The following is a 14,985-nucleotide window of genomic DNA, read 5'->3' on the forward strand; positions in this document are numbered from 1 at the left end:
TGCAGAGCACTGTACTAAGCGCTTGGGATGAACAAGTCGGCAACAGATAGAGACAGTCCCTGCCTTTTGACGGGCTTACAGTCTAATCGGGGGAGACGGACAGACAAGAACAATGGCAATAAACAGCATCAAGGGGAAGAACATCTCGTAAAAACAATGGCAACTAACTAGAATCAAGGCGATGTACAATTCATTAACAAAATAAATAGGGTAACAAAAATATATACAGTCGAGCGGACGAGTACAGTGCTGTGGGGATGGGAAGGGAGAGGTGGAGAAGCAGAGGGAAAAGGGGAAAATGAGGCTTTAGCTGCGGAGAGGTAAAGGGGGGATGGCAGAGGGAGTAGAGGGGGAAGAGGAGCTCAGTCTGGGAATGCCTCTTGGAGGAGGTGATTTTTAAGTAGGGTTTTGAAGAGGGAAAGAGAATCAGTTTGGCGGAGGTGAGGAGGGAGGGCGTTCCAGGACCACGGGAGGACGTGACCCAGGGGTCGACGGCGGGATAGGCGAGACCGAGGGACGGTGAGGAGGTGGGCGGCAGAGGAGCGGAGCGTGCGGGGTGGGAGGTAGAAAGAGAGAAGGGAGGAGAGGTAGGAAGGGGCAAGGTGATGGAGAGCCTTGAAGCCTAGAGTGAGGAGTTTTTGTTTGGAGCGGAGGTCGATAGGCAACCACTGGAGTTGTTTAAGAAGGGGAGTGACATGCCCAGATCGTTTCTGCAGGAAGATGAGCCGGGCAGCAGAGTGAAGAATAGACCGGAGCGGGGCGAGAGAGGAGGAAGGGAGGTCAGAGAGAAGGCTGACACAGTAGTCTAGCCGGGATATAACGAGAGCCCGTAATAGTAAGGTAGCCGTTTGGGTGGAGAGGAAAGGGCGGATCTTGGCGATATTGTAGAGGTGAAACCGGCAGGTCTTGGTAACGGATAGGATGTGTGGGGTGAACGAGAGGGACGAGTCAAGGATGACATCAAGATTGCGGGCCTGAGAGACGGGAAGGATGGTCGTGCCATCCACGGTGATAGAGAAGTCTGGGAGAGGACCGGGTTTGGGAGGGAAGATGAGGAGCTCAGTCTTGCTCATGTTGAGTTTTAGGTGGCGGGCCGACATCCAGCTGGAGACGTCCCGGAGGCAGGAGGAGATGCGAGCCTGAAGGGAGGGGGAGAGGACAGGGGCGGAGATGTAGATCTGCGTGTCATCTGCGTAGAGATGGTAGTCAAAGCCGTGAGAGCGGATGAGTTCACCGAGGGAGTGAGTGTAAATGGAGAACAGAAGAGGGCCAAGAACTGACCCTTGAGGAATCATCTGCATAGAGGTGGTAGTTGAAGCCATAGGGGAGAATTAGTATTCCAAAGGAATAGGTGTAGATGGAGAACCGACTAGAACTGAACCTTAAGGAATGCCTACAGTTAGGGGGTGGGAGGCAGAGAAGGAGCCCGTGAAGTAGACTGAAAAGGAGCAGCCAGAAAAATAGGAGGAGAAGCAGGAGATGACAGTGTCAGTGAAGCCAAGGTTGGATAATGTATCCAGGAGAAGTGAGTGGTCGACAGTGTCGAAGGCAACTGAGAGGTCAAGGAGGATTAGAATGGATTGGAGGGCATTGGATTTGGCTAAAAGGAGATCATTTGTGACCTTTAAGAGGGCAGTTTCTGTAGTGTGAGGGGAATGGAAACCAGATTAGAGGGGGTCAAGGAGAGACTTGGAGGAGAGGGACTTGACATAGTCAGTTTAGCCAACTCGACCAAGGAGTTTGGAGAGAAATAAAGAGTGGAAATGGGGAAACTGGAGGGAGCCATGGGGTTAAGAGAGGGTATTTTTTAGGATAGGGGAGATGTGAACATGTCTGAAAGCAGTGGGGAAAAAAACCCTGAAGAATGAACAACTGAAGATCATGGTCAGGAAGGGAAGAAGGGAGGGGATAAGTGCTTAGATCAGGTATGAAGGGATGGGGCCAGATGCGCAGATGGTGGGGGTGGATTAGGTTCTCATGTCCTTTTTTCCCTCTCCCTTCTGCTTCTCCCTTGCACTTGGATTTGCACCCTTTATTCACCCTTCTCTCGTCCCCAAAGCACTGATGTACATTTCCACAATTTATTTATTTACATTAATGTCTGTCTCCCCCTGTAGACTGTAAGCTCATGGGCAGGGAATGTGTCTACCAACTCTGTTATATTGTACTCTCCTACATGCTTAGTACAGTGTTCCGCATCCAGTAAGCACTAAAGAAATGTATTTGATTGGTTGATTTATCTCAGCACTTCAGCAAAGTGCTTGGCACATAGACAGTGCTCAGCAAAATCCATAAATTCTATTATTTGTACAAGGTATGTGCGGAGGTCTGGAAAGGGTGAAGCGAAAGTTGGATAAGAGATGATGTATATACGCATAAGTGTGTATGGTTGAGGTAAAAGGGTACTTTAGGGTAAGAAAAACCAACCCCAGAGATCCAAGCACTGCACCCATTTAGAAACCGGAGGGTTAGGAGCCTAGTAGGAAATGCTTTACTGCACTAACCAATGGGGAGAAAGGGAGTGATGGAGAGATATTGCTATTGTATCAAGTGTTGTATTTTCAAATAAAACACAAAATGGCCTGTTAATGGAGACACAACCCTGTAGCATTCTGGAATCCAATTTATGTCCAAGTGATTTATTTAATAGGATTTCAGGGCTGAGGAATAAAATTAGAAAAATCTCAGACAGATCAGAAGCTTTACTGCTAATCAATTAATAGTACTTTTTGAGCTCCTACCAAGTGCAGAATGCTGTACCAAGCCTTTAGGAGGGAAGAATTGAATTAGTAGACATAGCCCTCCTCATAAAGGAGCTTACATTGCAGTGGAGGAGACAAAGAGAGAGACAATAAAATACATTCCATCCAGAATGAAGGGCAAGGAGATACATACATGAGTCAGCATTTGTATAATAAGGTTTGCAAGACGTGAACACATGAACAAGTGCTGTTGGAGGAGTTTGTGTATACTTTAGCTCCCCTTTAGACTGTAAACCTGTTGGGGGAAGAGAACCTGCCTACTAACTCTGTTATACTGTACTCTCCCAAGTGCTTAGGACATGCTCTGCACATAGAAAATGCTCAATGAATATGACTGATTGACTGACTAATGCTTGGGTTGCCCAGAAGTATTGAAATGACAGCTGAGGAGATATAAGCAGAGGAAAGTTTGAAATTAATTGGGGAAGGCCTTTGGAAGACATGTGATGGAAAAGGTTTAAGATGGGGACAGCTGTAGCCTGTCAGATTTGATGGGGAAGGGAATTGCAGGCAAAGGGCATGGTTTGAGCAGGAGATCAGTGGTGGGAGAGATTAGAATGAGCTGGGGAGTGGTGGGAGAAGAGAGTGGATATGCAAAAGGGTGAGAGCTGATAGAGTACCTTATGGTTAGATGTTTATTCCTATTGTGGAGGGGAATGGGTGACCATCTGCTGTTTTTGAGGTCTAGGCAGAACATTCTGGAAAAACGGTCTAGAGTGTAGATGGGAGAGGACAGAAAATGGAGGCAGGGAAACCCATGAGGAGCCTGATACATAATCAAGCCCAGCTATAGCAATTACCTGACAACTGTAGTGAACATTTGGATGGAGAGAATGATTCTGGAGATGCTGTGGATGAAAGACCATAAGGACTTTGTAACAAATTGCAAATGGGGGTTAACGCATGAGGAGGAGTCAAAGATATGTGCTTCGGAGATATGGACAATGGGAGCATTGTCAACTGTGATGGAAAAGCTATGTGGAGGAGAGGATTTGGGAGGAAAGATGAGTTCTGTTTTGTGTATATTAACAATGAGATGCCAGAAGACATCTCATTTAGAGATGTACTGGTTAGGGAGAATGTCAACCAACTCTGTTATGTTGCACTCTTCCAAGTACTTGATACAGTGCACTGCACACAGTAAGTTCTCATTGATTAAATACAATTGATTGACAAACAGGAAAGAAGAGGAAATATAAGATTGAGGAAGACAGAGGTTGGAGTGAGCAAGGTAAATTTGGGAGTCATCCACACAGACATGGTAGTTGAAGCCACAGAGTGAGTGCTAACTGTAAGTGAAAAGGGAATCAATACAATGATCTCGCAATTAAAACTGTCTACTTTCCTATCTATGGATCTAACTTATCTGTCACAACATTCATTTGTTGAACCCCCGGCTAAGTTTTGTTTTGTTTTTTATAAAATTAGGTAAGTTGGAACTTTGGCTCAGAAATGTAACTGATGATCTAGGTGCTCCATTCTCAGTGAGAAGCAGCATGGTCAAATGGATAGGTCATGGGTCTGGGAATGAGATGTTTTGGGTTCTAAGTCCAGCTCTGCCTTTTTGTTGTGTAGCCCTGCTTAAGTCACTTAACCTATCTGTGCCTCAGTTACTTCATCTGTAAAATGGGGATTAAGGCTGATAGCCTCATGTGGGACATGGGCCGTCTCCAGCCTGATTAGCCTGTTTCTCCTCCAATGCTAAGAACAGTGCCTAGCACAAAGTAAAAACTTAAGAAATACATTAAAAGGAAAAAAAAAAAAAACAAAACACAGCACTTAAATACGATTGGAAATATATCTTTTTCATTGTTAGCATGGCTCAGTGGAAAGATCACAGGCTTGGGAGTTAGAGGTCATGGGTTCAAATCCCTGCTCTGCCACTTGTCAGCTGTGTGACTCTGGGCAAGTCACTTAACTTCTCTGTGCCTCAGTTACCTCATCTGTAAAATGGGGATTAAGACTGTGAGCCTCATGTGGGACAACCTGATTACCCTGTATCTACCCCAGCACTTAGAACAGTGCTCTGGACATAGTAAGAGCTTAACAAATACCAACATTATTATTCATTCAGTGTTGCCATAATTATGATGAGTTGAATTGCAACTTACGACTTTCCATGGCCAAGACTGTGATGTTATGGACAGCATTTGTTTCTCGGTCCAAAGACTTGGCAGTTGTGATGACCCCACTGTTGGCATCAATATTGAAATAGCGCTCCAAGTCTGTGTTTCTATCTATTGAGTACCTGGTTAAAAAGAAAGGAAAACTTGTTCAATTTATCTTTAAACACAGGTTATTTGAGATCCACCTGTAACTCTCAATTCTGTGGAACTAGTTCTTGCCACATACTCGTCCCTTTCTTCTCCTCACTACCCACCTTTTTCCACTCCAAGGAATCCAAAACATTTCAGTATGGACTAGAGCGGGGAGAGACGAGGGTCGGGGTGGAAAAGTGAGGAGGAGGATGTAATAATAAAGGTGGGACAAAATCAGTGCTTGGATTAAAGTGGTAGTAGATTGGATGAAAAGGAAAGTGCAGATTTTAGCAATGTTGAGAAGGTTGAACTCACAGGATTTTGTGACAGATTGAATATGTGGGTTGAATGAAAGAGAAGAGTGAGATGAGAGATAAGAGATGCCTATCAATTCGAGACTATCTTCCAATTCCCACAATTCACACTATTTGCCCTTCCCAAGTCAACCAAACGGAAAACAAAAATCTTTCAAACAGGATCACTCCAACAATGCTTGGCACGTAGTAAGCACTTCACAAATACCATAATCATCATCAAAAAGATACAAAAACAAAGTTTGAAGCATCAATAATTTGTGCAATAAAGATGTGTCATTTGTAGGTATATGTGGATATGAATCATACAGTTTATCAATTTCAGGAGGGTAAGGATTTGCTTTGAAGGTTCTAAACCAGGTCCAAGATGAAGTATGAAGCTTATTAAGCAATGACAAACAATAACAATGTAGAAAAGGATAAGATTTCAATGTGACATATGTTTATATTTAAGCATGCATATCTATATATATATAGTTATCCTTCAGGATTCAAAGAAGTTGCAAGCATGTTGTATGCTTTTATCTGGGTACTTAGCAAGACTGATAAATGGTTCACCATCCATTCCAGAAGCAGCATGGCTTAGTGAGTAGAGCAGGGGCCCAGGAGCCAGAAGGTCATGGCTTCTAATCCCAGCTCCACCATTTGTCTGATGTGTGACCTTGGGAAAATCACTCCCTTTTTCTGGGCCTCAATTACCTCATCTGCAAAATGGGGATAAAAAGGGTGAGCTCTACGCAGCTCAGGGACTGTATTCCACCTGATTAACTTGTATCTTCCCCATTGCTTAATACATAGTGAGTGCTTTACAACTACCATAATTATTATAATATTATCTCTTCCTGAGTAGTTGCAGTTGCTCCTTAATGATGGCTCTATTTTGGAATCTGCTTATTAGTGCCCTAATTTTCTTGATGGTGCTGATCTAGGAGACATCACATTTCTAACGGTCACAAAACAAGAGTATATTTGCTGCTGCTGCTGCTGCTGCTGCAACAGTTGTTCAGGGCTGTGCCACGTTATCTCTGGTTTTGCTTCATCTTATCTTCATCTTATGTTTCCTTGTCTGGGGTTAACTCAGTTCAGCTCACCATAAAGCAGTTGTTCAGGTAGTTTGCTGTTGTCCATTCTCTCATATATCCTGCCCAGCAATAGTGAAAAATATGAAGAGCTTTACAGCAATGCTAGTCTGACTGTGTCCCAAAGCCTCAGTGTTTAAGTTTCTATCTTGCTACTCATTATATATGCCACATTTTATATGGGCACTTTAATGGAAAGAGCCTAGGAGTTGGAGGGCCTGGCCTCTAATCCCCGCTCCACCGCCTACCTGCTGTGTCACCTTGGGGATGCCAGTCCACTTCTCGGTGCCTATGTTTCTTTATCTGTAAAATGGGGATCAAACACTTGTTCTCCCTTCCTCTTAAACTGTGATTTCTGTGTTGGACAAGGACTTTGTCTTAATTGATATACCTTGTATTTTCTCCTGCGCTTAAAAGAGTGTTTGGCACATAGTAAGCGCTTAACAAACAACCTAATTATTATTGAAGCTGGACATAGCACCTGCAGTAAATTCAATTCCCTCAACAATAAAGACGTTGAGATATGGGACATTTCAATTTCCCCATAGACATATAGCCTTTTATGAAGTCTGGTCTAAAGTCTGATATCATTTGACACCACAGTCAGTTCGCCAGAGAACATTCTGGCCTTTATTATTACTCCAATTTTTACATATAATAAAATTAGCTAATACTTAATTTAACAAGTACCATTACTAAAAAAAAAGGTGAACAGAAGTCCCTTGCAAAAAAAAATGGTGTCTATTTTGCTGGTTGACTATTGACAAATTTATTTTTAACATGAAATACTGAAGTCATATGAAAACACTTTAGGATACAATACATCAAAGGAAAAAAAAATCAAAAAGAACTTGTGTTATGGCTGCATCAGGTAGTTTAGCTACATTAGCAGGACTAATTCATCTCATTTTTGATCCTATTGCCTGAGAAAGGTACCTTGATGAACTTGGGGGAAGCGTGAACTAACTGGTAAGCATGCAGTGTTTGGTGTGTGCATTTGCCAAAGTGTATTTGTTGGTTCACTTTACCTTGTAGGACTTCATTTCTTCACACAGGATTTCCTTTCTTCAAATTGCACACTTCCCAGAAGCCAATACTATGCTACATCCTATAAAATCAGTAACTGCATGAATGTATGTCTGTATGGAGGAAACATGGAGTTCTCTGGAAGGGGTTGAAATCCAGCAACTTAATTTAATAATGCATTCATTCAATAGTATTTATTGAGCGCTTACTATGTGCAGAGCACTGTACAAAGCACTTGGAATGTACAAATCGGCAACAGAGACAGTCCCTGCCCTTTGACGGGCTTACAGTCTAATCGGGGGAGACAGGCAGACAAGAACAATGGCAATAAATAGAGTCAAGAGGAAGAACATCTCATAAAAACAATGGCAAATAAACAGAATCAGGGTGATGTACATCTCATTAAACAAAATAAATAGGGTGATGAAGATATATACAGTTGAGCGGACGAGTAGAGTGCTGAGGGGGTGGGACGGCAGAGGGGGAGGAGGAGAGGGAAAGGGGTGAGAAGAGAGTTTAGCTGCGGAGAGATGAAGGGGGGTGTAGATGGAGCAGAGGGAAAAAGGGGGGAGCTCAGTCTGGGAAGGCCTCTTGGAGGAGGTGAGATTGAAGTAGGGATTTGAAGAGGGGAAGATAATTAGATTGTCGGAGGTGAGGAGGGAGGGGATTCCAGGACCATGGGAGGACATGGCCCAGGGGTCAACGGTGGGTTAGGTGAGACCAAGGGACGGTGAGGAGGTGGGTGGCAGAAAGAGATGAAGGGAGGAGAGGTAGGAGGGGCAAGGTGATGGAGAGCCTTGAAGCCTAGAGTAAGGAGTTTTTGTTTTGACCTTAAAAACTGGAGGTGTTTAAGAAGGGGAGTGACATGCCCAGAACGTTTCTGCAGGAAGATGAGCCGGGCAGCGGAGTGAAGAATAGACTGGAGCGGGGCAAGAGAGGAGGAAGGGAGATCAGAGAGAAGGCTGACACAGTAGTCTAGCCGGGATATAACGAGAACTCGTAGCAGTAAGGTAGCCGTTTGGGTGGAGAGGAAAGGGCGGATCTTGGCGATATTGTAAAGGTGAAACCGGCAGGTCTTGGTAACAGTTAGGATGTGTGGGGTGAACGAGAGAGACGAGTCAAGGATGACACAGATTGCGGGCCTGAGAGACGGGAAGGATGGTCGTGCCATCCACGGTGATAGGGAAGTCTGGGAGAGGACCGGGTTTGGGAGGGAAGATGAGGAGCTCAGTGTTGTTCATGTTGAGTTTTAGGTGGCGGGCCGACATCCAGGTGGAGACGTCCTGGAGGCAGGAGGAGATGCGAGCCTGAAGGGAGGGGGAGAGGACAGGGGCGGAGATTTAGATCTGCGTGTCATCTGCATAGAGATGGTAGTCAAAGCCGTGAGAGCGAATGAGTTCACCAAGGGAGTGAGTGTAAATGGAGAACAGAAGAGGGCCAAGAACTGACCCTTGAGGAACTATAATTGTAATATATACTAAGTGTTTACTATATGTGATGCATTGTCTTAAGCATTGAGTTAGAAGAACAGTGCTCGGTACATAGTAAGTACTTAACCAATACCATCATTATTCTTATTCTATAAAATAATCAGTTCCCACATGGAAGTAGGAGACAGAACAAGGATTGAATCCCCATTTTACAAATGAGGGGACTGAGGCACAGGATATTTAAGTGATTTGCCCAAGGTCACAAAGCAGGCAAGTGGCAAAGCTGGGATGAGAACCCAGGTCCTCTGGCTGCCAGGACTATGCTCTCTCCACTAAGCTACACTGCTTCTCACTAGGCCATTAAAATATAATTTGAAAATACCAATTCCACCAATGATGTACATTAAATACATCTGTAAACACTAAAGTACTGCGTAGAAATCATAGACAAGAATTAATATTGACCTTTTTTTTTGCATTTCATTGAGATCATATAATGAATCTTTGTAGGCAAAGGATCTGCCTAGCAATATACACACACAAATCATCATCAATGGCATTTATTGAGTGCTGTGTGCAGAACACTAGGAAAATATCATAGTTAATAGACATGCTATTTTCTCTTCAAATAATTAACAATCTGGGAAGGAGGAGTAGATGTATAAATTATCTCCAGAATGGAGAGGGAAGATGTACATAACTTTGGCATAGTGGATAGAGCATGGGCCTGGGAGTCAGAAAGTCATGAGTTCTAATCCAGGGTCCTCCACATGTTTGTTGTGTGACCTTGGGCAAATCACTTCAGTTCTCTATGCCTCAGCTACCTTGTTTGTAAATGGGGATCAAGCCTGGGAGCCCCAGGTGGGACAGGGACTTTGTCCAATTCAAATTGCTTGTGACCGCCCTAGCACTTAGTACAGGAACTGGAACGTAGTAAGTGTATTTGTTAAGAAATATAAGAAATTGTGTTAATTAACATTAGTATTAAGGGAAGTTGTGAGTACACAACTGCTTAGGTAATGCAGAAGTGCTCAAGCGACAATTGGGGGTTTAAAACTTAAACTAGCAATAATAATGGTATTTATTAAACACATTCTGTTTGCAGAACACCATACTGTGCACTGGGAAAATAATGTACAGGGCCAGACCCTTGTCCCTCAAGGGCCTCACGATTTATGTGTGAGGGAGAAGACAGATACATAGGGAATGATTGAAACAGCATAAGAGACAAGGACAAATACACAATGCACAAAGTAAAATGATAAATCAGTGGGGAGTTTTGGCTAGAGGAGCAAAATTGCCAAGTGTCTCATAATACAGAGTCCTTGGCATATCTGTAGAGACAGTAGGCACCATTAACAATTCTAATTGTGGTATTTGTTACACTCTTACTATTAAGCGCTTAACGAATACCGAGATTATTTTCCGGCAATATACTCAGCGCTGGGGTAGATACAAGCAAATAAGGTTGGGCAAAATCCCTGTCCCATGTGGGGCTCACAGACTCAATCCCCATTTTACAGATGAGTTACCTGAGGCCCAGAGAAGTGAAGTCAGTTGCCCAAGGTTACACAGCAGACAAGCAGAGGAGCTGGGATTAGAACCCATGACCTCCTGACTCCCAGGCCTGTGCTTTACCCACTACAACATGCTGCTTCAGTGGCTAGAGCCTGGGCCTGGGAGTCAGAAGTTAATGGGTTCTAATCCTGGTTCTGCCACTTGGCTGCTGTGTGACCTTGGGCAAGTCACTTAACTTCTCTGTGCCTTACCTCATCTGTAAAATGGGGATTAAAACTGCGAGCCCCAAGTGGGACAACCTGATTACCTTGTATCCACCCCAGTGCTTAGAACAGTGCTCGGCACATTGTAAGCACTTAATAAATACCTTTATTATTTTTATTATTATTACCCCAGTGCTTAGAACAGTGCTTGGCATGTAGTGAGCACTTAACAAATACCATATTTAGAGAAGCAGCATGGCTTAGTGGAATGAGTACAGGCTTGGGAGTCAGAGGTCATGGGTTCTAATCCTGGCTCTGCCACTTGTCAGCTTTGTGACTCTGGGCAAGCCACTTAACTTGTCTGTGTCTCAGTAACCTCATCTGTAAAATGGGGACTAAGACGATGAGCTCCACGTGGGACCACCTGATAACCTTGTATCTAACCCAGCGCTTAGAACAGTGCTTGGCACATAGTAGGTGCCTAACAAATTATTATCATTATTATCATTCTCACTTCCATAGCCACTAGCCTTCGAAAAGTGGTCTGAGGCTTTATACCGCAGGAGCTATTCTCTTCCCCAGTGGGGTGGTGTAAAGCAGGATGGGATAGGGTCCTCTTGATGATGTGGAGGGGAGAGAGCACAAGTTCCCCAGAAGGCAGCACGGCTGGAGCACAGAGTTGACTCAGCCTTGGTCAGTTGAGGGGGCAAGACCATGCGGGTGCCAGATGGTTTGCTCGGCCGCAGAGGTGAAGAGGTCCAGCAAAAGTAGAAACTAGCTGGGCAAAGCTTCCTTTCCTAAGATACTAGTTATCATGAGGGACCACCATAGATTTTTGAAATGGTCCATGTTACTGACAACCCAAAAGAGGCTCCAAGGAACTGGAAAACACTAGTGGGGCATGATCCCAACTTCTTTGCTTAAACTGTGGCACCTCTTTCCTGACAAGTATTCCTTGCCACTCAAATGCATGTGGTCTTCCTTTCTGTCTACACACAGTGCTTCTTCTCTTAACAGAGTCCCAGTAGTGCTGGCTCTTTAGTTAGCAAAGCTCTGGGAGAATTTTGAAGCTCACTGACTCCCTTCAGAGACTCTTCCTATCACTTGGCAAAATTTTCAATCTTAGCAGTTTGAATGCTGTCACACAACTGACTGAAATGTTCTTTATTAGACTCAGAGAGGACTGAGGGTAGAGTAATGGTGGATATTCTCACTACGCACAATATGAACCTGCAAAATACATTAACAAGAAGGTATTTATGTGCTGATCAAATGCCCTCTTAGAGATAGGAGCACTGGCAGTCCTCAGGAACTTTTGATAATAATGTTGGTATTTGTTAAGCGCTTACTATGTGCAGAGCACTGTTCTAAGCGCTGGGGGAGACATGGGGGAATCAGGTTGTCCCACATGGGGCTCACAGTCTTAATCTCCATTTTACAGATGAGGTAATAAATGGTAAACTCTTTAGGGGCAAGTATCGTGTCTACTAACTCACTGGATTCTCTAGGTTCTTAGCTTACTGCTCTGCGCAGAGTAGTTGCTCAAAGAATTGTAGATTTAACAGAGTCCCTAACATCCAGCTTCTAGAATTGAGTCTCCAACGCCAAAGCAAAAGATTGTATGGCTCACTTTTGTTTGATTATCAGGAATATTTAGGTAAAAAGTCACTGCTGTAGTCGTGCACATCTGGTCTCCAAGTAGAGAGAGACTGTGAGAAGGGAGATTTGCAGGGAGGAGGCTGTTATACTGAAAGGATGAGGTGAGTGACAAGGCCTGCTGAAAGCTCCACCTCCAACCTTTTGATAGCACACTCTAACCCAACTCCTAGCAGTATTTCCTCCCTGTTAGGATCACCATGCACAGAAAGACAGAGCCTGGTTAGGTTGGGGATGGTAATGCTGAAATTATAATAATAATTATATTTTCATTCCTTCATTCAATAGTATTTATTGAGCGCTTACTGTGTACAGAGCACTGTACTAAGCACTTGGAATGTACAATTCGGGAACAGTTAGAGACAATCCCTGCCCAATGGTGGGCTCACAGTCTAAACTATGAGCTATTTATCTAAACTATTTACGTGCTTACTAGAGAAGCAGCATGACTTAGTGGAAAGCGCACAGGCTTGGGTGTCAGAGGACGTGGGTTCTAATCCCAGCTCTGCCACTTGTTTGCTGTGTGACCTTGGGCAAGTCACTTCACTTCTCTGTGCTTCAATGACTTCACCTGTAAAATGGGGATGGAGACTGTGAGCCCCACGTGGGACAACCTAATTCCCTGCATCTACCCCAGTGCTCAGAACAGTGCTTGGCACATAGTAAGCGCTTAATAAATACCATAATTATTATTATTATCATTATTATGTTCCAGGCATTGTATTGAGTGCTGCAGTGGATACAATGAAATTGGGTTGGACGCAGTCCCTGTCCCATATGGGGCTCACAGTTTCAAGCTCCATTTTACAGATGAGGCAACTGAGACACAGAGAAGTCAAGTGACTTACCCAAGATCACAGAGCAGGAAAGAGGCAGAGCCGGGAGTAGAACCCATGACCTTTTGACTTCCAGGCCCTTGCTCTACCCACTATGCCATGCTCCTTCTCAATCCTGCTACTCAAGCCCACATTAAGGCATTTCGAGACACCAGGGTGACTCAACTGAGGCATTACCCTAGTGTTGCCAGGTCCCTTCCATCCCAGTGTGGATCTTTGCTGCTTCCTTAGCACAGACACTGAAATACAATAGAGACTTGACTTGCCTAAGACAAAGCCAATCGTCTGTGCCTAAGTCAAGAGCATGCCTCAGTTGCCTAGGCTCCAAGTTCAATGCCCATTTGAGGGTGCAATGTTGAATATATTTCTCTCAAGACTTTACTCATGGAGTTATACCCATGCCCTTTCCCTGTGACACTAGAACAACCTGAGAATTATGTTATATAAAACCTAAATTAGCTTACTCCTTTTATAAAATAACCTAATGCCACATTTATTCTCTCCAAGTCCATGCTATCACTATTTTATAAATAAAAAATCCCCGCCTAAAGTCAAGAAATTCACACTTCCATTAGATTCCATCCTGGGAGCTAATACTGCTATCATTCACTAAAACATCCAAACATCCCCTAGAGGGGCTTCTAAAAGTGCCAAGAAAATAACTAAAGAAAGTTTTTGACTTTTCTAGCAGTTGCAAATGAATTAAGACATTGCAACATTGTATTCTGGATTCCTAAACTAAGTCATTTGTCCGTGGTTTGACACAAAGGCAAGACAAAATGATATGATTGTGAGCCAAGTGCACAGTATAAACACATCTCACAGACACATCAACTCCCCTCCGCTCTATATCTGTTCATGCAACAACTTCTGTGATTACATAGGCAGAAAACATCCATACTCAATGGACACCAGGAATTGATGACCTTCCAATGGAAATTTACCATTGAGGCGGTGGTCTAATCCTCAGACACCTAATGAGTTCTTCAACATATGCAACACTGAAAAATGCAACAAACATGCCACTTTGATCCCCATCCTAAAGCAGGAGGATGAGAACCGATGGTGGAAACTCTCACTGAATCTCTGGGTCGTCTAACAAAATCTTTCAAAATCCTAGAGAATAACACTGTCAACCTTGAGCTACCTCATTCTCAGTGCGGCTTCAGACGACAATGCAAGAAACAGATATGGTCTTTGCAACACAACCTGTCCAGGACAAGTACAGGGAGCAAAACCTAAACCTCGATATTTTGTTCCAAGATCTTATCAAAAGATGTGACACCATCAACAGGCCAGACCTCTGATACTTCCTAAGTAAACTTGGCTGTCTTGTGAAATCACCTTAGGCTACTCCATAACTCGATATTGGGTCATGTCAGAGTCAGACCTAAAGGTGTCTTGTTTACCTCTCTCCCCATCATTAGTGGAATGAAACAGGGTTGTATGATGGGTCCCAGTCCTCTTTGCACTTCAATCTGTGACCATTAGACAATATTCACCCCACCCACAACCCCACAGTACTTATACACATAAATTTAAATTATACATTGGAAATTGTTTATTCATTTTAACGTTTGTCTGCCCCTCTAGACTGTAAGCTCATTATGGGCATGGAATGTGTCTGTTTGTTGTTGTACTGTACTCTCCCAAGTGCTTAGTACAGTGTTTTGCACACAGCAAGCCCTCAATAAATACGTTTGAATGAATGAATAAAACTGGTCTGCAAATAGCAACCACTCACTAAATATGGTTGATTTCTCCCCCTTCTAGACTGTGAGCTCGTAGTTGGGTAGGGACTGTCTCTATCTCTTGCCGAATTGTACTTTCCAAGCACTTAGTACAGTGCCCTGCACACAGTAAGTGCTCAATAAATATAATTGAATGAATGAATGAATGAATG

The 14,985-nt window shown here is 43.7% G+C and overlaps 1 protein-coding gene across 1 annotated transcript in view; it reads right to left on the reverse strand.

Annotated features, from left to right (window-relative positions):
• Positions 1-14,985, reverse strand: part of LOC100680819 (cadherin-7) — a 157,399-nt gene that overhangs the window by 20,309 nt on the left and 122,105 nt on the right. Inside the window, exon 8 of the mRNA XM_029066732.1 lies at positions 4,874-5,010. Within this exon, the coding sequence (XP_028922565.1) occupies positions 4,874-5,010 (137 nt within the window). The remainder of the gene's footprint in view (positions 1-4,873; positions 5,011-14,985) is intronic.

The sequence above is a fragment of the Ornithorhynchus anatinus genome, chromosome 5 (assembly GCF_004115215.2).
Source record: "Ornithorhynchus anatinus isolate Pmale09 chromosome 5, mOrnAna1.pri.v4, whole genome shotgun sequence".
Lineage (NCBI taxonomy): Eukaryota > Metazoa > Chordata > Mammalia > Monotremata > Ornithorhynchidae > Ornithorhynchus > Ornithorhynchus anatinus.